General features: G+C 44.5%; 1 protein-coding gene and 1 long non-coding RNA gene across 2 annotated transcripts; one reads left to right on the top strand and one right to left on the bottom strand.

Annotated features, from left to right (window-relative positions):
- Nucleotides 1-1,085: 1,085 nt before the first annotated feature.
- On the bottom strand, nt 1,086-16,743 carry setd1ba (SET domain containing 1B, histone lysine methyltransferase a). The gene is made up of 18 exons (XM_073478729.1): nt 16,380-16,743; nt 15,994-16,145; nt 15,627-15,725; nt 15,041-15,311; nt 13,798-13,919; nt 12,181-13,278; nt 8,917-9,663; nt 7,717-7,890; nt 7,528-7,621; nt 7,205-7,416; nt 7,030-7,102; nt 6,564-6,941; nt 5,188-6,468; nt 4,803-4,969; nt 4,602-4,727; nt 4,369-4,488; nt 3,500-3,637; nt 1,086-3,409 (listed from the first exon to the last, which is right to left on the bottom strand). Exons 1-18 carry the CDS (start codon nt 16,438-16,440, stop codon nt 3,236-3,238), a joined length of 5,487 nt encoding a protein of 1,828 aa, XP_073334830.1. The 5' UTR covers nt 16,441-16,743; the 3' UTR covers nt 1,086-3,235.
- A 329-nt stretch (nt 16,744-17,072) lies between these two features.
- LOC141006509 (uncharacterized) lies at nt 17,073-20,936 on the top strand. Its single transcript, XR_012179924.1, has 2 exons — nt 17,073-17,892; nt 18,267-20,936. It is a non-coding gene; the product is annotated as an uncharacterized lncRNA (long non-coding RNA).
- The last annotated feature ends 796 nt before the right edge of the window (nt 20,937-21,732 follow it).

The following is a 21,732-nucleotide window of genomic DNA, read 5'->3' as shown; positions in this document are numbered from 1 at the left end:
AACAGCAGATGAATTCACTGATTAATAACTGCAGCGACGCAGAAGAGGACACCAAATGATGAGTGGAGACTTTAGACTTTAGGCCTGAGTCAGACTTACAGGAAGTCACAGGAAGTTGTGCCTCACCACAAAATCAGAGGAAAGAGGTGTCTGCCTTTTCTTGGCACTGGGCCAAAAGTGCAAAAAAACAAAAAAAACATTGGAAAACTCAACAGCAATGTCTCTTTCCATAAATCATGACCCGGTTACTCAAGATAATCCACAGACCTTCTGGAAGCGGGCGTCTACTCACGGACAAGAGACTTGTGGCAGCGCGGGATGTAAAGATGTAAACGTTCAGTGTCTCCCACACATATGCTTTATTTTGATGGTCCGCCCAGGTATATCAAAGGCCGCCCAAGTATATTTGGCGACCCATCTTAGCATTTTATACTTTTGTAAGTTCTCGTAAGCTCACCTGGTTGCTGCGATGTCATTTTTCGCCGCTTTGAGCACCACATGGCGACCGCCATCTAGTTCCATTACACTCAAGAGAAGGCAGACATCTCTACGGCCAATATCTCCCAACCTCGGCGACTCACGCCAAAATAATTTAGATGGATAAACAGCACTACAGGTGAGAGAAAAAATACGGATTTTTGATTTTGGGGTTAACTGTCCCTTTAAGGCCTCCACTTCCACTTGACTTGCTGTGTGTCTCCTGATACCTGGAAAAATCTCAGCTGTCCATATCACATTTTCAAAAAGTATGTGCTGCTTATTTTTTCATTTTGTTATACACTGCTCAGTGAATGTTTTCATTTGTTACTGGTGGTGTGAAACATACTGTGTGTGTGTGTGTGTGTGTGTGTGTGTTGGAGGACAGTGAATCATAAGACCGGGTCCTCGATCAAACCAGCCTGACACAGAGTCATTGTTTGGTCAGCTGCTGCCCACTGATCCCATTCATGAAAACGCAGCATCAGTACGGCTGTTAGTTTTCTTTTTTTTTTTTCTTGATGATCATCCATCAAAGAATAAATCCACTTTTATTATCATTTTATTTAACAGTTTATTTGATTGTGTTTAATGAAAAACAACCACTATTTATGGATGTATGCAAAATTGCTTTATTTCCATTTTTTCCTTTTTCATACATTTGTCGTGTAATAAATAGACATGAGAAACGGGCTGATGCTTCAATCCTCTTCCCATGCCGATTCTGCACCTTTTTATTTTTTTCTCCACACCGCAAACAACTTTTTTCATAGAATTTACAACAGAAAATAAAAAAAAACAAAGCTTGACACAAGCTGAATTTCCTGCTACCAGCTCATCGCTCGCCTCCTATGTCACATAGATTTCTGAGCTGTGTTTGTGTAGCAAATCCCAGGGAACAAAAATATATATATATATGTATATATATATATTTATATAGTTATTCACAGTTACAGTATGTACATATTTCTAGGATTACAAAGCAAAATGGGCAGAAAATGAAGACGTTTCTACAAGAAACAATCTTTCAAAAAGGGAGGTGGAGACTTTTCCTGTACACAGTGGACCTTTTTCTTTAAATAAACAACCTTTTAAACCCTCAGATTCCTTTTACAGATCCCTGAAAATATTTTAAATACTCAGTCTTCTGTTAAAAAAAAGATAGAGATGCATCTTAAAAGTGTTACCCCCTGTGAAGATAAAAAAAAAAGCTTTAGATCTTCTGTACACGTAATCATATACAATATAAACATCACTGGTGGAAAAAAAAAAAAGAAAATCTTCATGATCAATCCAACTGAATGAAAAGCAATGACTGACTTGGTCTTGAAAGGGGCAACTGATTGGCTGAGAGAGAAGCGGAAGTGCAAGCCTCGAGTGCATTCATTGTTTGTTTTTATCGTAATGACTTGATAAAGAAAGGACGACCCTCTCGGAGGTCGTAGAAACACTTCTGTCTGAACACTGGTAGAGTAACAACCGCTGCAGCTGAAGAGGAATCTAAACGTGAGACCGTCGCCCCGGGCACAGGTGAAGAAAGCCGACTGAAAACCCACAGCGGTGAAAGAAAATAGGCAGCAGTTCTTTGCACATGCTTCAGGTGACAGATGTTTCTATCTGTCACCTGGTTAATAAACAGTTACACATTCATATGGCACTTAAAAATGAGAAGCAATTATTTAGTTTGACAAGTATTCTTCAAACGCTGCCCGGTGGATGTCGTCGGGAACTGATTTTGGGGTTGTTTTTCTTGCTCTTCATGATTAGTCGGCATTCTGCTCTGCGGCCTACAGGAGGCAGTGCACTCACAGTCACATACACTCAGATATGTTGATAAGTTCTCTCATTCACACACACAAACACACAAATATAGTGTCTTTGAAGAAACGAGAAGCAAAGGGGCTTTCTACCTAAACAAAACTGGAAAACACTGGAATATCATTAATACAAATTTTGCACGTCGTCTTTAACTTTTTGCATAAACTAATAGGAAGCAGCATGATCTGTCATTGGCTGGTGAACGCAAGGTGTGATATCCAAATTTTTCCAGATTTCTTTTTGTGGCAGGATTTAAAATCAGTTTTTGTTGCTTCTTTTTAAACAGTTTGATTCGTTTCCAAGAGTGCAGAGGAGGTAGGAGCGAGAAAAGCAGGGTTGCAGTCCGTGGCGGGGGCCGCGACACGCCGCTGCCGCCGTCCCGCCTGCTGCTGGGTGGAAACGGCGTTGTCCGCCACCTGCTCTGGTGCCGACCATGTCTTCCCCCCCCACAGGGAGGCGTTTTCCTGGTGGGCTTGTGCATCTCAACAGCATTAGTAAGCAGCTGAACATGTGAGTCTGTGTTGTTTTGTTTGTACCACGTGTGGTGTAAAGCTTATGAGACTAATGAGAAGTGTAAAACTGTACAAAAACCAGAACTGGACATGGAGGGAACCATGCTGAAATACTGTCCGACGTTGAGAGGAGGGGAGGGGAGGGGAGGAAATGCTGCACCAGCAAGTCAAGTGTTTAGTAAATTCTGGGTCACTGGCAGACATAAAAAACTACGCGTTTTTCATTTCAAGAGCACCATAAATCGTAAACAATCTAGAGTTTATTATGTGAAGAGCGCCGTTCAGGACGCAGGTTTCTTCTCTCAAAGAGAACCTTCCCTCTTCACTTCTTCCTCGTCCAGGATCTTGACATGTGCGTGTCCGGGGGAAACTTGAAGTTTGAGGACAGCACTTTTGCACCCCGGAAGAGGACTGACCTCAAATGGACGTTAATTGAGTGTTCCCCGACAGTTCTCCGCCCCACACAAACAGGGGATCTTCTCGTCCTCGATGGGGAACTTGTAGTCGTAAGTGATCTCCTCGTTGACGTTGATGGGCTGTCTGGAGTAGATCACGATCTTCTTCTGAGACTCCACTGTGATGACCTTCGCATAACAGTTAGGCTGGAGGAAAAGACGGACAGGATTAGTTTGCTTCAAAGCTTGTGTTTCTGTCTCACACACTAGAGGAGCACCGTGTAGATGTTTCCTTACATTGCAGCTGTGGTTGATGAAGCGGGCGAAGTTGCCACACTTGGTAGCATCTATGATGGTGTCGTGGTCAACACGGAACATGTAGCTGCTACCGATGCCCTCCTCCTCGTAGCGCTTCTCCCGCATGTCCGCAATCACCTGGCGGAGGAAGATGGTCACTTGTTAGTCAACATGTTATCACCTCTGGTGTTTCAGAGCAGAATGAGCTCTCATGCTTGGCTGTAACCATTTCTTACATGCTTTAATGTAAGCAACAAGCAACATATGTGCATTCACGTTGAATTGTTCCAGTTCTCCATCATGGGGGAAGAGGCTGTATAGAGTTCACTAAATAATTGCCTGTGTTCTTCATTGGTTACGATGCTTTAGTAAACTAAAAGATTCATCAACTATTTCTGACCCTTGACCCCTGTTAAGTCAGAAAAGTTCATGACCTCCTTTCGACCGGAGTCAAACTTGAGTAAAAGATGATTAGTAACAATGTAATAATTGATGAATCTTTTAGTATATATAATGTCAAGAAAAAGTCCAAAGTGACGTCTTCTAGTTCCTTTTTTTTGTCCAACCAACAGCCCAAAACCCAAAGACTCATCATTCACTGTCATAAATGACAAAGAAAAGAACAAAGTTCTTATATTTTGTCTTGAAAAACAGACTGAGATAGTAAATCAATCATTAAAATAGTTGGCAATTAATTTTCTTTTGACTGACTTACTGAATAATCACCGTAACTCTATTCAACTGGAGTGGAATGTAAAATATGTGTCTATATTTTTGGCTAATGAGAAACTTTGAGAGTGAACGCAAGTTAAAGTGTAATAATTGTCCACTTAAACCTGCTTCGAATGAACCAGTCAGCTGCCTCTCACCTGTCTGATGTTCTGCCCCACGTACTCGATCACCATTTCATCAGCAGCGATGGGCTCCTGGGCGAACAGACCCCAGTCGTGGATGTGCGACTTGCAGAATCTGATCTTTTTCTTACGGAACTGAAAAAAGACAACGGGAGCAGAGTGTCACCTATAAGTATCAGAAAAGCTGATATTCAGATGAAGAAAAAAAAACTGCCCACTGGAGCAAAGTTCTGTCAGACTGTGTTTACCTTCAGCTGGTTGAACTTCAGCAGGTCACTGTCACACGCGAACGAGGACAGCAAGCGCCGCTGCTCCGACCGCCGCTCCGAGCCAGCTCTGGTGGAGGCGTGGACCTGCGCAGGGATACTCATACCCTGCAGAGAGAGGACGGAGTTAGACGTGTTCACAAGCAGGAAGTCATTCACCACAATCTGTTCTCTGCAGCTCACCTGTGTGTCGACCGGAGGCTCCTCATACTGCAGCTTTGTGCTCTGGAGGTACTTGATCTTGTCCTTCTTGTCGATCTTGTAGTATCCCTCGCTTCGTGCGCAGCCGGTCATGTGATCCCTCATGCCATCGTCTCTTCTCTTTTTCTTCACTCCAGGGATGTTGGTAGGTGCAGGGGAGTCAAGGAAGAAACTAAAAGGACCACAGCTGGCATACCAAAACACTTCAGAAGCAGTTCCTCAGTTTTACCACCAGAGGGGGCTGCTATTTGATACACAGTACAAAATAACTCTTTTTTAAGTGTTATTTCACTGGACATACACATAAAGATTTATATTAGTGATAACATTTGGTGTAAATCAGCCGATGTCAAGCAGTAAAGGATATAAGGATGGTTGACCCACAGCGTGTCATTCAACCAGTCGTTGCCGTTATCCTGCTGAAGCATCTTGTCATAAGTGATCTGCAGGAGCCTCACGTCCTCCTCGTCTATGCCGTCATTCCAGATGTCGTACAGGATGGTCATCTCCTCAAACTCTGTGCGCGGGTTGAAGTATGGCCGAGGCGGCGAGGTGACGGGAGACAGGCTGCCCAGCAGCAGCTCCTCCCAGCCTCGCCGCGGCCGCCGTGCAGGCTTCACCGTAACAGGTGCCTCTTCTTCGTAGGACAGGAAGCCGTCTTCTGCGGGCAAGACTGTCTGAGGCTCCACCTCTCCTTCCCTGAAGTCCAGGCTTGGGTGGTCGGGGGACTTGGCGGACGTCCTTTGCACAGATAGGCCGTCGTGAGGCAGAGGGGTGGACTCGGATGAGAGCTCCAAAGACTCCTCAGCTGCGGAGACAGCTGGGGTCTTTTTGCCTTTGGGTCGTCCAGCTTTCTTCTTTGACTGGGCGGTATCTGATGGCACAGGGACATCTACAGTGAGACCAGCGGGCAAATCTTCAGGGACACTAGCTGAATTCTCTGCTCCAGCTGATAAGGTCTGGTTAGGAAGGGCACTGATGGGAGGCTCTTTAAAAACTGGCCTATCGTCCAGGCTCTCAGAGGAGATTTTCCTATTAAGAGTCAGAGCTGAGGGGTCAGGGAAGACAGGGGTGAAGGTTAAGTCTCTTCCTGGAGTACGGGGGACTCCAGCGCTAAGGACGGGGGACTGTGCAGGGTACGAGAAGGGGCTACCGGGGATGTGAGGGGAGCTAAGCAACAGGCTGCTGCCCGTCAGCGGGGCGTCGCTGCCAGGCGTGATGGGTACCGTGTCTGTGCTCTGGGACTTGCCCAGACTTCGCGCACGCTCCATCAGGTCCCTGCCTGGTGTGCGGGGGATGTCCTCATCTGTGGGGAGCCTGGGCCGCTGAGGGAGGTCAGGCAGGGGACCTGGGGGTGGGTGGAGGAGGGAGCGGCCGTCTAGTGCCGGGTGAGGAGGGAGAGGGAGGTGCATTAAAGGAGCGGAGGCAGATTTGGGGACGGGTGCGTTTGCCTCTAAGTGGGATGGGGGTAGTCGACCGGGGGTGCATGGTACTTCCTCAGGCTCTGTTTTACCTTTGGCTTTAGTCTCCTGGTCGCTGTCGGGCAGGGCGCCTGTGGGGGTGGGTGGCCGAAGGTTCGCTACAGGCTCCTGAGGTTCAGACTTCACTACAGGAATGTTGCGGTCTAAGCTGACATCCGACTCTTTGACTACAAGACGAGAAAAGACAGACATTAATTTCTTCTAAAACTCAAAATACTTGGAAAAAATAAAACACTTTGTATGTTTAGGTGCAGACATTCACCTGGGATCCCTTTGGGCGACGGCGGCTTCACGTCCTCCTTCACCTCCTCCTTAGGACTAGGAGGTCGGCGTTTGGGCTTGCTGCTGAGCTCCGCCCTGCTACTCTGCTCCTCCTTATCCTCCGAGACCGGTCCCACAGGAGGGCTTTGTGCCTTAGACTCTGCCTCCTCCTCCTCCTCTTCATCAGAAGTGGAACTTGTAGAGGATGAGGAGGACGAGGAGGTCCTTGCCTCTTTGTCCGCATCCTCCGCATCTTTTGCCGTCGCCCGCTCTTCCTCCTCATCTTCCTCCTCTTCCGAGCTTAACTCGTACTCAGAGGAGTCTTCGCTTTCTCCCGAGGAGTCGGAGCTGGCCTTGGAGGAAGATGAACTCTCATGTTCTGCAAGAAAGGAGGTAAAGAGATGATACATCACAGGGAACACGCGGACAAAAAACAACCAGATGCTGTTGTTTCATATTTAAAGTACCGTCATCGGACGAATCCGAGGAAGCGCTCTCACTGGATGAGTCTTCATCATCACCCTCCTCATCGCCACTTTCCTAAGAGATGATCAGAAATCATAAAAGTGTATTAAAAATGCACCAAAATTGTAAAAGATGATCCAACAGATTCTCAATCAAAGGTAACTGTGGAGAGCGTACTTTGCCCGACAACAGCCTATCGGTAGCCTCTGTTTCATTAGGCTCCTCCTCCCGTTCGGACAATGACTCCTCTTCCTTCCCAGATGTATCCACCTCTTCCTCCCCCTCGCTGTCCAGTTCAAGTGGTCGCGAGTGCCGTCGCTTTGCTAAAGACCCGTCGGCGTCCATTTTGGAATCGTCCGAAGGGAGCTCAGCTGGGTCTCGATCCCGGTCTGAGAGAAATGAACAACAAGACAAATGAGCCGTTGGCAGGAAGAAAACAGAGACCTGCAAGTGTAAATGTTCACACTGAAGAGTATCTGATCTGCCGTGTTGGTAGTTACCTTCATCCTCCAGCTCGTCATCAACCGGAGTTGAAGGCCGGGCTCGTTTGTTGTCCCCTGTTGATGTGGCCTCAGGTGGGTCCTTCCTTTTCACCTGAACACAACAAGTGATCATTAAACATCAACCAGCAGTGCAACTGGAGGGGAAAAAAGAACTCCCTTGATATTCTGACAAATTTCAAAGCTCACCTTGAAGGAGGGCAGGCGGATGGCTCCTCGCAAACCGATTCCCAGGCCCATTCCCTCGTAACCAAGTCCCTCGCCTTTGTTCCAGTTCTCCAGCAGACTCGAACCCATCGTCTCTTTGGGTTTGGGCCTCTCTTCTTCCTTCCCCTCCGTACCCTTTACTGGAGTCAAAGACGCCTGGGAGGAAAGAAGAGGATTTTTATGTCACTATACTCGACAATACAAAAATCACTGAAATCTTACTGTTTGTGACTGACTTCGGTTCAGATTCATGAAACAAAAGCTGCTTCAGATGTAAATGCAACAAGTGTTGATTTTCATGACCATTTAATCAGTCATTTTTTTTAATTGTTTAGTTTACAAACTACCCAAAAATTGTGAAAAACACCCATCACAACTTTTCCAGAGCCCCTGGAGACATTAATTGGCTTGTTTTGTCTGATCAACTGTCCAAAACTCAAAAGTGTTTAATCTAACATGATATCAAACAGACAAAGGAAACAAAGCCTCTCATCTGAGAATTTTAAAACAGTAAATATTTGACATTTTACCTTCAGAAATCAATTAAACCGTTATTGATTATTTTATTTATTTATTATATTTATTATTTTTGTCGCTAACAGCAACACAACCACAATCTGTGAGAAACCTCGTAAAATGTTTCAAAACATCACCTTTTTTTAATTCAATAATTCTTACTAATAACGTAAAATTCTTGTGATCAACACCGATTCGTTGTGTTTGTATACATTACCTATTTATTGATTTATTTTGGGGGGGTTTTCTTACCCATGTGCCATTCAGGGTGGGGGAAGGAAGGAGGGGAAAGTCTAAAGACTGGCGAGGCAAATAAGAGCTTTTTTGTCAGGTAGTTGACAAATGTGACATTCAACATGGATAAACAAGAGTTCTGTGCTCATATAGTTCAGTTTAAATGATCAATGTCAAGATGTTTTAAATACTCTTTTTTAAATATTCTGCAAAAAGCATTATATTTTGATTGATAAATTGATGAACAAACTACTTCCTACTGATTATTGGTGCTTGATGTCACTGCAACTCATAGCTTCTCCTGTTTGTAATTAAATCTTATAATATGGACTGTTTTGGAGGTACAGTTAGAAGTCAGTACATGTTTCCCACACACATGCTTCTGTAAGTAACACCGTATTGTCACTTGGAAGCTGAGAGGATAAAACTTACCTTCGCTGAGCGCTCCTTCTTATCCCACCAGTCGTCAAATGCTCTAAAGGCCACCACCTCCACCATCTTGCGGTTGAGGTCCCTCTTCATGATGGCCTTCAGTTCTTTGACGATAACCAGCAGCACCCCGTCGACGGTGGCCTTGTGGGGATCCTCTTTTTTACCCTCGTATCCAGGAGGAGGAACAGTAGGGTTGAACTTTGGTATACTGGGAAGCTGCCACTGTTGTCCGGGTGCTCCCGCGCTGCCAGCAGGTGTCGCACCCATCGACAGAGGCGCATAGGGTCCCCCGAAAGATGCACCACTGTCTATAAAATGTGGATAAGGATAGGGCCCTCTCGTCTGAGCCATTCGACTCAACATCTGCTGCTGCATCTGGAAGGACATGGGCACGTTGCTCCACTGTTCCCACCGCAAGCAGTTCATCAGCTCCATCTGCATCAGTGGCACCATGCTGTGAGTGTAGGGGGCCATGTGTGCCAGCAAGTGGTGAGACACTCCAGGATGAGCTGCCAGGTGAGCAGGATGTCCCGGGACGGCAGAGTGGGGGGCCAGGTGGGGATGTGGGATGGGGAAGCCGGCCTGGTGCGGGAGAGGGGGGAAGCCGGGAGGAGGGATGGTGATGGTCTGCATCGGGGACACTGCAGAGTTTACGACAATGCCCTTACCACACTCGCCACCGGTGATTGGAGTACCTGGCATCTCATCGTCAGAGATTTCCATGTCCTCTCCTGACGACTGATGACCCTGTGTGACACGGGACAGCCTGTCAGAACTATGCATGGTTGACACGTTTTTCACAGGTTACACAAGTGCAGCTATGCCAGGGGCTCGGTGCAGATTTCAACTCTGTGAAAGCTGAGCAAACACTATCTACTTCTGAAGTGAGTCAAAAAAGACTTACAGACTCTGAAAGCCTTTATCATCACATCTAAGTTGTTAATATAAATGCATTTGCAAAAAAATAAAGTTACCAGCATTCTTCTATGTCCACAGCAATCAATGTGTATTGTTACTTTGTTTACTTTACCAGCTGTTCGTATTGACTTTGATTGTATGTTTTGATCATGATTATTTGATGTCCACTTATTCTGACAAAACAAACAGGATGATGATGTTTCTTTTGTCCAACCAACAGGCCAAACTCCAAATACTCTTCATTTACTGTCATTAATGACAAAGAAAAGCAGCAAATCCTCACATTTAAGAAGCTCTAACCAGCAATAGTTGAAGGTTTTTAATTTGAAAAATTATTTAAACAATTAATTATCAAAATAGTAGACAAATACATTTTTCGATCCACTGATCAATAAATCTACTCATTGTTGCAACTTTATTTATGCATAGTGCTAACCTGAGTTAAAATTAAGCATTTTCCAAACTTTCAAGACTTTGCATGAACCCTGGGAAGACCTTGAGATAAAGTCAAAAAGTTCAGGAAAAAACAAGTAAGTGGACCTAGAGTGAAACTGTTTTGTCCATCTGAACCTTATGGATATAATTTAACATTTTTCCAATACTAGTTCTGTACAATACGTGACTATTAGTAACAATGATATTTTTTTCTTACTTTGAGAAAAACAAACATATGTCTACACAACATTGTAATTATTTTTGAACAAAAGAAGGTGAAGTTTGCAAATGTTAAAAAAAGCAGCAATGCAAGATCTTTGCCTGGCAGAAGTCAAAACTTCAGAATCGGGAAATCTGATCAAAGAATAATTCAACATGATTATGAATCTGACCAAGCTACAGTACTCGGTGCTGTATAATGTACATGGTTTGATCAATACCAGAAAGTTCTGAAGTTATTCAAAATAAGAGCAACAAATGATTTGAGGGCTGATCTGAGTTCAAAGTTTAGTATTAGCTCTAGCACAGTCAAACACAACTGACCCATGTCGCTGGTCAGCATGTTTCCAAACAGAGCTGTTTGGTCAAGACAGCAGACTATTTATTCCTAAAACCACAGTGGATAATAGCTCTGAACTTTCTCTCCTGCTCTCTGTTATTATCAGAGGATCTCTGTTACAACCACTGCAGAAATGAAACTAAGTAAACTCAGCATGGGAGTGGCGTTGTTACCCAAATGACCTGTTTGCACGGCTTGCTTTGTGATAACTTGAAATGTGAGACAGGAGACGCTGTGGCCAATCCTGACTGTCAGGCTCAGCACAACCAGGAAGTGGCGGTGCTGAATGGGGCCAACAGCCAAACTGTGTTTCCCTCCGAATGAGCGTGCGGTGAGTGTTAGAAAGAGGAAACACAAGAGCATTTGATTCCCCAACAGCGGAACGGCTCTTATTTCTCCTTTCAAAGCACAAAGTGTAGAAATACAACAACACAGGCCAGATGGTGTTACTGTGACTTCAAACGACTTCGTATGAATGCAAGAGGATTTGTGAAGCTGCAAGTAATTCATCTAAAACTTTTCATTCATTACTTAGTTCAACTGCTGACAAGGAACTTTATATCTTTTATACACATTTTCAGACATTATTGTGCTTACAAATACACTTTTTTTCCTGAGACAAATACTTTGTAGTTTACAGGTGCACTATGTAGTTTTAAAGAAGTTCAAACTCTGAATTTTAATATTTACAATATAAATAAGTTAATAATACAAACTCAGATATATTTATTTTGTCCATAACTGAATAAACAAGCTGTTCTCAGAGGAAAATAAGCTCCCCAGAACACTGTTTGACGCTAGAAAGGTGTCAGGGTCCGCCACATATAAACAAAGTAAACCGGTATGAAACTGTGTTGTTCTTTAGGGTCAGTGTGTTTATTCAGTCAGGAAAATAAACAGAGTTGTTTATCTAATTTGTTTAGGCATACAAACAAACAGTCAGCGAAGCTCCTTCTCTTCTGATTAAAATGTATTCCCCAAAACTACATAATGCTCCTTTAATATCATATTTGTTCTTTGCAAAAATCGGACAACTGAAACAGTAAACACCTTTTTTCATGGTGCCTTCATATGTGGATTGTTGTGAAACCGGAACTTCCTTTTCAAGGCACAATGAAACGAGGGAAAGTTTTACTACTACCACCTTTCGCTGAAACTAGACCTTGCTTCCTGTGTCCTCAGTCAAACTGTCATTCACAGGTGCGAGTATACATCGGTGGCATGCGACTATCAACTCATCCATCTATCAAAACAAGCTTGTTTTAGTGGCATTTAGCTCGTAAAGGGTGCCCTTTTCTTGTAAACAGGCAGTTATGCTCATGCAAACGTGAGAGAAAGAGTTTGTGTCTTACCGTGTCCATTTTATCAGTGGGAGTGTGGCCTCGAAAATGTCCGTCCTTGAGGTCACTGTTGCTCATCTTCTCCTGGACAGGAGAGCTGATTCTCCTGAGCAGGGAGGCAGTTCCAGGAATCGGCTCTTCATCTTCTGAGTCTGGCAGTGGGGTTGGACTGATGTCCTCCAAGCCTGTGCTAGTGGGACGGGAGTTCTGCTGGCCGCCTTGGGAGCCGCTTGTGTAAGGGGGGATCGGGGAAAGCTGAGAGGAAGAGGAGGAGATTGGACTCCCCTCCATTCGCACCTCAGTGTCCGAGTCTCGCTCCTCCAGGAACGGCAGCAATTTTGTCCTTTTCTCCTTCAGGAGCATCTCGATGCGAGAATCCAGGCTATTGCGCTCTGGATCCAGTGCGGGGGAACCAGGTGAGGGGCAGTGCTCTGGCGTTTGTGGAGGAGGGGTTGTTGGATGGGGCAAGGGCTCCGGCGGGGGCTCTGGGATCGGAGGAGTTTCTGGTCGATCCTTCACAGGTAAAAAGTCAGTGTCAGCTGCCAGAGGCGGCTGAGGCGGTCGGAGGTACTCACCCTCCCTTTGGGTGGGGTGATGGAAAGCAGGCTCCGAAGGTGGGAACGCAGGGGGTAAAGGAGCCTGGTAGGGCGAGAAGGCAGACTTGAAGTTGGGTGTTGCAGGAGGAGGCGCTGTGTAGGTGAAAGAGGGGGTGGAAGGTGGAGGTTCAGGTGGGGTGAGTTGTTTGAAGGGAGCTTGCTCGGACGTCGTGCCTCGGTACATGTTGCTGCGGTACTGAGGCCTCTCCGGTCTGCGGTTGTACGCATCCTGGAACTTACTCTCGTGTCTCCGAGATTTGTAACCCCCGGAGCTCTCGGGCCGGCCGGACTGGTACGCAGGCGTGGACTGCCGACTGGAGAAATTTGAGTCTTGAGAGAAGGGCGTACCAGTCTGCCGTGGGGTATGAGGGGTTCCCTGGGACTGGGGCGTGTCCTGCCTTAGGCTGGAGTAGCCCGTCTCCAGGGACAGAGGAGTGGTCGAGCTGCTGGGTGGTAATGCTCCTCCAACAGCGGACACACTGCTCTCCGACAACCTGCGGATCGGCTCGCAGGCCTTAGAGGAGAGAAACGGGGTAGAGATGAATCAAGGTGTCACATTGATATAACCTCTGACAGCGGAAAAAATGATAAAGACCCCTAAATTTTTGTCACTGAAGACTTCAGGATGTAACTTCAGTGCAATCGTAGTAAAATGTTGAAATTAACGACTACTTTCACTGTGTACACCTGTGAAGAGCAATAAGTGGATAAGAGTATCTCGACACAATGACTGGGTTAAAGTGCATGTTTCACTGGCTTTGTGATTTCAGTCCACAGGCGAGGGTCAGGATAACATTTCCTCCACTCTACTCCACCACCTGCTGCACTGATAAAACGGATTACAGATAAGGACGTCACCTCAGATTGGCAAGTTGTTTTTTTTCCTACAATTCAGTAAACACATCTACACACTAGTATGCAACTGCTCTCCAGGCTGACCTTACAAAACCCGGCCGAAGCTGTTCTTCATCATACTATTATCTAACAACAACCAACCAAGTGAATTATTTTACATAATATTGGTTTTTTTTACCAGTAAGGCTTCTGCCAGGCTTCGAGGGGAAACTTCTCTGGCCTCCTCTCCACCTACAGGCAGGGTCTTCGGAGTGTAGCTGCCATTCATCAGGAGCTGGAAGTACCTGAGGCGATTCTCACCTGCAGAACAGGAAACATGTGTGGGTCTGATGCAAAGTCTGTAAAACTTTATGCAAGCAAAATTTTAATAAAACTAACTTGACATGATTTCAACAACAATCTCAACACACCCATGTGTAGTTTCCTTTCCGAGTACAAACTTCTAGATCTGGACGATATGGTAAAAAAAAGTGATTTGTCATTATTGTGACAGAAGCGTTTGCGATGTGATTCACGATTAGTGGGACTGATCAGTTTTGCATCAGAATTTTCATTTCCACTTGAAAAACTATTATAAATCATGACGATGTGAACAGCTGTGTTGCTTTCTTACATGTGAAGAACAAGGTTTTGCAGGCTAAGGCCTTTCTGTGGCACTACAGTACTTCAACATAATGCTGTTTTATTACACATTTTACTTTTATCCAAAAAATTAAAAATAAACTGGATTTGGATATTGCAATTTTGGTTATGTTTCGGTTCAGTTTGCAGCCCTACACACTTCTGAATTATTCTGAAAAACAGCCAAACTAATAATCTATATTGTTTATGTGTGAATACATATAAACTGTAAACTGTAGAACTCAATCATGTTCTGTAATAATAACATGGCTCAAAAAACACTTGCAAACCACAACAGTTATTTAGACTCTTTAAAAAAAATCCATTTCCAGAGAACAACTACACATGTTGTAATTAAAAACATACATAAATGAGCACAAGTGTTTCCACTAAAGCTGAGGCTGCATCAGTCCAAAAAGAGTCAGTCTCATTGAAGATAAAAAAAAAAAAAAAACAACTCACTAAAATTTGGAGTGTTTTCGTTCAGATGTGACTCAACAGAGACAGATTGCTTTGTGTTTGTTTACAGGTCTGAAATTATGCACAGTGGGAGTACACAGCACCCTCAGCTCTGGGCCTGTGGGAGCAGCCTCACATTCAATGAAATTCAATTAATCCGCGTTACCAGGCAACGCACGTAAATGTACGCACGTGACTGCCGTCCTCCTCCTAATGAATCAAAACACGGCAACATGTCACGTCGAGTTTTTGTTTTGCTGAGCGGGAGAGCTCCGGCGGGCTCGATCGTGCACAAATGTAGGTTACACGTCGCCTCCTTGAATGGCTGAAGCTCTGTTTACCTTTCGGGTCCAGCTCCACGTGGATGATGTTTCCCATAACAGACGTGTCGTGCAGCGACTGCACGGCCACCTTGGCGGCTTTCACCGTCTCGAAAACAACTTTGGCAATCCCCAGGTGCTTCTTGTTCTTCGGATTGTACAAGATCTCGACCTCCTCGATGTCTCCGAATTTTTTGCACATGTCGGTTAGAAATCCTTCCCTGATGTTGTCGTTGAGCCGGGCGAATGTCACCTCCTTTGGAGGCACGGGGCCGATGTAACACTCATCGATCTGGAAGAAGAAGAAGAAGGAGGAGGAGGAGGAGAGGGGTTAATGTCGGGAGTGCTTTCGGGGTTAATGTTGCACCATGTGGGGTCATCCATGACAGCTGAGATTAAAAACAACAGTGCCGGATGAGTAACGATGGTCATGCAAATCCAGCCTGCATGCATCAGACTGAGGTTATTCTGGGTTCAGCAGCCCTCCGATGATCATGCTTTCACTCGACATCCCAAAGATGAATGAAGGGGGTGTGTCTGCAACTTTTGACAGCACCCCTTTCCCACAGGAAAAAGCGGGCTTCGCGCTTTCTGTCACGGTAGATACCTTGAATTTCGGCACCGGTAGGTCCGTCTCTTTGTACTTAGTCCAGAGACGACCGATCCTCGGGTCCCGGACGATGTCCACTGGTGGCATCCCAGGATTCTGTAGGAGAGGAGGGAGGGAGGGGGAGACACAACACTGTTATCCATCCCATTCACAACTTCACAAGGGGAGAACTTGTTGCGAAGTAGTTCTACACAAACCGGACGCGGTGTCACATTAAAATGAACACCTCCGACACTGCTCCCCAAGATGCTGGAACATGCCCGTGGCCGGCCCCGGCAACACAGCCACATTGTAACCTATCATGGAGGTCGGCTACTCGGTTACTATTGTAGCCGCTCCGCCGCGTCAAACGCGGTCCACTTACAGGCATGTTGAAAGTCTGTCCATCGTAGCGATACAGTTTGTGTGATCCCTTCTTCAGCGCCGGGTCGATGATCAACTTGTAACTTCTCCAGTGGTGACTCCGCTTCTCCGCCGAGCCGCAGACGGGATGACTGTCCATGCCGTTCGCCAAACCTGAAACGACAGGCGAGCGACAAGGAGAGGAGAGCTATCGTGAGGCAAGGCTAAACACGGTCCCGTTACCAGCCCCCAACACTTTCCAACAGCCAAACGTTACAGATGCATGGCTCTGGTGGCAGGGGTAACACCAAGTGAGAGCAAAAACGGGATCTAGCGTAATATATCCCAGTTACGGAAAACAGGCATTAGGAGGGCTGTGGAGAAAGAGGAAAAAAAGAACAAGCTTACTTGAACTCTGCTTTCTGCCATGGTCCTCGTTCAATCTGTTTCTCTCGCCTGGCTTGGACATGGTTCGTCCGATCGAGTGATTTTCCTTTAATTGATGAAAAGACGAAATCGCTTTCCTTTCGCCGCTTACATTACATGATTTAGCTTGAAGAATACTGCCTCCTTTTCGGCGAGAGCCAACACATATTGTGTGCCTCTGGTCTGTAGCTTCTGTCTCTCCCACAATACACCGCTAGGCTCTCCCACCTCCGATGCCAGTCGCACTTTCGTCACAAACACTTTTCTATTTTCCACCGCTCATTAAATTACGTGAATGACTTTTATGAAATTATCGCGTTTTAATCTACTTACATAGTAGCGTTCGTCTGCGTACGTGAGCTTATTACGAGCCGGGAAACAGCTTTGTGTCGCCAAACCTCCACATTACTGTGTGTTGAATCTGCCGGCTGCATTTACCTAACTGGCAAACACAAGATAGACACAGGGGGCAATATCTTCTTAACTGCCACTAAAGGCTAATAAAACGGATTTGCTCGCAGGTGTTTTGTGTACAGACGTGCGGTCGTTGAGAAATCCCAACATGTTGGGCCAAAACAAAGAAAAGAAAAAGGGGGACTCCGCTGCTGTGGAGCTAGTTGTTGACTACTAATGTGAACAGAAGATTTTTTTCAATACGAAACTCGGTTTGGAAAAAGTGGGATTTAACAGCCAAGCTAACGTTCACGAGCGTTGGAATGCGGCGGCTTGTTAACGTCTCTCTCCTGTCAGTTTGATTAATCCAGACCAACAAACTAACCGCGCTGTGGACTCTCGCTTTTACAAGTACCGAACAACTCCGGAGGTTTTACATTTTGAACAATCTTTCGCGGTGTGGATTTTCCTCACGTTTCGCTTATTTGTCAGTGAACTGCATGTTGGCGAACAAACTGGATTTTTGTTTGACATTGCCTGGTGTTTTGCAGTGCTCGGGCAATTGGCTGGTTAACAGCAGCAGCTCGGCGGGCCAATCAGAGCGCAGCAGCAGAGGAGCTGTCTGCTATTAGAAGCACGGCTCAGGAGTCCTTCAACAGAGAGCAGAGAGAGGGGGCCGAGCGCTCTCGGCAGCCATTTTCCTAAAACAGGACTCAATGGCCTATATGGGTTTCCTTTGTTCCAAAAGGGATCTTACACTTGATTTCCTCATCTCTCACGGACTATGATAAAACTATGATTCCTCCTTTTAAAGGATTGAGAAGAAGGAAGAGAATGTACTGGATGTAATACCCTGTGACATTTTGAGCCTTTTTTCCTCTGCCTGGAATCCATCTTTGTCTTAACTAGGTCATGGCACACCCATATAATAGTATTTATATTTCTTAAGTGAAAAGAAACCAAATGTTGTGAATAAACAGGGTTATGGTTTTGGAGATGTTGTGTTAGAGAAAGAAAAAAAACCACAGTTAAAGTGACAATGTGTGATGGCTGATTGTTGGGCCATTGCACTTATGGCCTTGTAGGATATGAGTAGCAATGAGTAAGTTAAATTCTTTTATAATACTTTTTAAAAGTTTTGTTAATGCAGTAATGTAAATTGTGAGGCATGCAGTAACTGTTATTAAAAGTATTCTGTCAATTTATCTACTGATCATTAATGTTATAGAATTTTTATTTTTATTTTATTTACACCTGTAATAGCCAGCTTTATTCAATATGTTCACTGGCATGCTGACATGAATATACAGCCTAAAGTTTAAGGTGATAGACATTGTTTAATAATGATAGAAAGCAGGCCATGGGGTAGCTAATGGCTTTAAGAAAGTAGTTTATTGTGCTGCCTGCAATTCTGACTGTTGATTGATAACTCATTTGCTTTGATTAATGACTTTAAACACTTTCCTCTCACAACAGCAACGGTTAACACCCCGATGGCGTGTGTTGCACCCTGCCTGCAACCGTGGAGACAACTTCATGCACGACTAGGTTTGTGCTGTCCATTTGCCATTAAGAAATCAAATGCGTCCAAAGTGTAAACGTAGGCTTGACCTTGCTTCAAGGGCAGTTTTTCAGTTTCGAAAGGAGCACAGTCAGGTTGGCTTTGTACAGTTTCTACAACGATTTGAAAGATAGATCAGAGGAAACAGATGGAGGGAAAACTCTTAGGGTGAAAATATTTACCTCAGCACTTTGGTGAAATGCAGTTAACAGGCCTAAACGCAGGGACAGGAGGAATGTTTTCAGCTCCATCTTCGGATCCTCTAATAATGGCATAAATAAGGGGTGGGATAGCGTCTCCTGAAAAGGAAGGAATCCATTAGCACGACACATCTAGAGCTCTTTTGAAAACTTTTTGATCAGTGGTAGGCTTTGCCTCTCAGCCAGCGAATATGCATCTTCAAGCATCATCTGTGTGGGCAATATGCAAACCATCTCCTCTCTCTCTCTCTCCTTGAAGACAGGATTGCAGTCAAGTATAACCTCTTCTATTTCGACATTTCTAACTGAGCTACAGCATATAAAACCCTCAAGGAAATGTTGTTTTGAAAGGTAATGGATTTTTGAGCTATTTTTACTAAATTTGCGAGTTTATATGTTTTACATGCAAGTTTAGTTTATTCTAGAGGACAGACAACATGAACAATACGTGTGTTAAATAACGTTACCAGCAAAACTGTATTGACTTTTGTAAAATGTAACTGTAACCCATCTATATATTTTTTTTGGATTTGATAGTGCAAACTTACATTTAGTATTCAAAACATGTAATCCAAGTCTTAAACGAGCAAATGAATCTTTTGGGGAGGAAATCTTGTATATTTCACTGCTTCCCTGAGTCCAAAGAGACCTTATTTTGGTGCTGTGTAGGCTACACTTGCTCAATTGGTTTCTCTGCTGTTCTCCTGTCTCAAAATGGCTTCTTTACAGACAAAGGAGAGCACTGTGCTGTAAAATGTTGCTGCGCCATAACTGGGTGAGGCTCGCTCGCCCGCTCGCTCGGGGGGTGGGGGAGTGAAGCTTTTCACGAGGACGTTTCTCGGTGATTCAACAGGAAGTCTTAACATCGAGCGACACGGGGGTGATTTTTTCATTTACTTTTCTTTCTTTCTTTTCTTTTTTTTTACGAATGGGTTCAAGGATAAATAAGCAGATAAGAAAACTGGTCGAGAGTGCGTGTAAAAGGAAGGAAACGTTAATAAGGCTGCGCATTCAGGCTGTCGGTTGCCGGGGTTGACTCGCCCCCTGGCAACGGCAGTAATCCGAGAGCCCTGGACGGTTGCCATGAGAGCTCGAGCGCGTTGCTGCACCCCCCACACTGCCATATAAGGTCATCAGGAATCCTCCGCTCGAGCCCTGTTTTGTGTCTCCTTCGGGCTTCCGCGCGTGCTCTCTGGCTCGAGACAAAGACCGAGCGTTTTTTTTTTTAAAAGTGCGACATCAGATAACATAACGTGAAAAAAAAAAGATGGCGGTTATATTGTGTGTTCGCCAAAGGAGGTGAAGGGGCTTTATTCGCGTTCGTAAAATGGCTCTCTGCGTATTCTTTGTTGGTGTGTGAGTGCAGTCGGAATGTCCGAGGCCTGTTTTTCTTGTTATCCGCTCCTAGAACCGCCTGCCAACTGCGCACGTCCCTCCATTTAAGCCGGTCACGAGGCTGTAAACCTCCCCCCCCTCCCCTCTCCTTCCCTCCCCATTCCTCTTCTCTAGACCCCCTCACCCCTCAGCGTAAAGGAGACTAAATTGTGAATAAGGTTTAATGTGTGCAACACAAGTGAAAAATGTGCCTTCAGATTCTGTGAGGTTATTTATAGGCCTTTGTTTTAAAAAAAAAGGAAAAAAAGAAAAAGGCTCTCGGGTGTGGGGGTTGTTGCGCCATTCAGCTTTGCGCGCCGCTGACAGACTGGAATATTCCACACAGACAGAGGATTGGCCTCTCTTCTGCTGGACAGCTGTCTCCTCTTTGCTCGGCGAAAAAAACCCTGTTTTTTGACTATTGCTCTTTGTTAATTAACTGATGACAAAAAGGGGGCTTTTACACGTGTGGATATTTTGTACACCTACAGGATAATTGAATATGCTTTTTTTTAAATAGGTGATTCAAAATGTTAGGCTTCCTCTTCACCTTGTAAGTCAAACAAGCACTCTTTTTTTTTTTATTATTCATTTTTCACAGCTTGTGCTCAAACCATAGCAGCATATAGGGGGCTGTCTGTGGAGAAAAAAAACCAGGAAGCCAGACAAGCTGCTCCATGTCCTCTCTCTGTCTCTCTTTGTATGTTCAGCCTTTTACTCTGATGGATTGTTCACTGAATCATTGTGAATCAAACCAGGTATCCTTTTTTTGATTATTTATGGTACACTGCTATTCTAGGATTTTCATGCAAATTGGTGGTGCTTTACTTATTTTATCTAAAATGGTGCTGTTTTTTCCCTGAAATATTTGCATGTCTAGTATTATTATTATTATTATTATTATTATTGGTGTAACATTCCACATTGTGGTTTGTGATTTAGTCTATCACTTTGTAATATGATGACCTGTCTGTGTTTCTGAAATATTTGAATAAATAGATCATACACTCACCTTTTTATGTTTTGTTATTGTGGAAACTGGAGCAGGTTGTTGTAATTTTTAAAATGATTTTTAGGCCTGTATTTAAAGCAGTATTTTAACCTATCATGTCATATGAGACACATACTACACTAAAACACACAATGAACATCATTTATACCTCAGGGTGACATGGCTGGAGCATTTTCTTTAAAGCTGAAATTCCCTTTTAGTTATTGATGTAAATGCGTGTGTTTTCAGGCATTAGTTATTGCAGTAAATGTGTGTGTATTCATGCAAAAATGTTTTCTTAAAATAGGCAAAGTAAAGGGCAGTGTCAGCTCATCCTCTTAAAGGGACAGCTCGCTCAAATATTCTGCATTCCTATCCACTAACTGCATATTTTCCCACCAGTGACCACAGAATATTTAACCTTTAAATTTGACTGTGTAGCTACTACCTCGGTGTGAGTTCGACAGACAAAATGTTCCAGACCAGACACATGAATTTGAGTTGATCTTAAATACAACATTTTGTGATTTCTGGCTCATTCTCTATGATCATGACACCCAGTGCAACATACCGTACATCAGATGTCTGTAATTACTAGCGAGCATCGACATGGCTGAAACAAATTCCCAAAAATGATGTTAAAATATTGCATGTTGTGTAATGTCCATGAACATTATCAGTCATCCAGGTCTTTTGCAATCTAGTAGTAACTCAAATGCAGCTGGACTGAATTTATAAGACTGCAGTTAATGTCCATTTTCTTCTGGTCATCTGGCTCACCATCTAACTTTAATTTAAACACCAAGAAGCTCTTCG

This window comes from Pagrus major, chromosome 12 (assembly GCF_040436345.1).
Source record: "Pagrus major chromosome 12, Pma_NU_1.0".
In the NCBI taxonomy this organism is placed as follows: Eukaryota; Metazoa; Chordata; class Actinopteri; order Spariformes; family Sparidae; genus Pagrus; species Pagrus major.
Note: the sequence above shows the minus strand (reverse complement) of the source record. Positions and strands in the feature narration are given on the sequence as shown.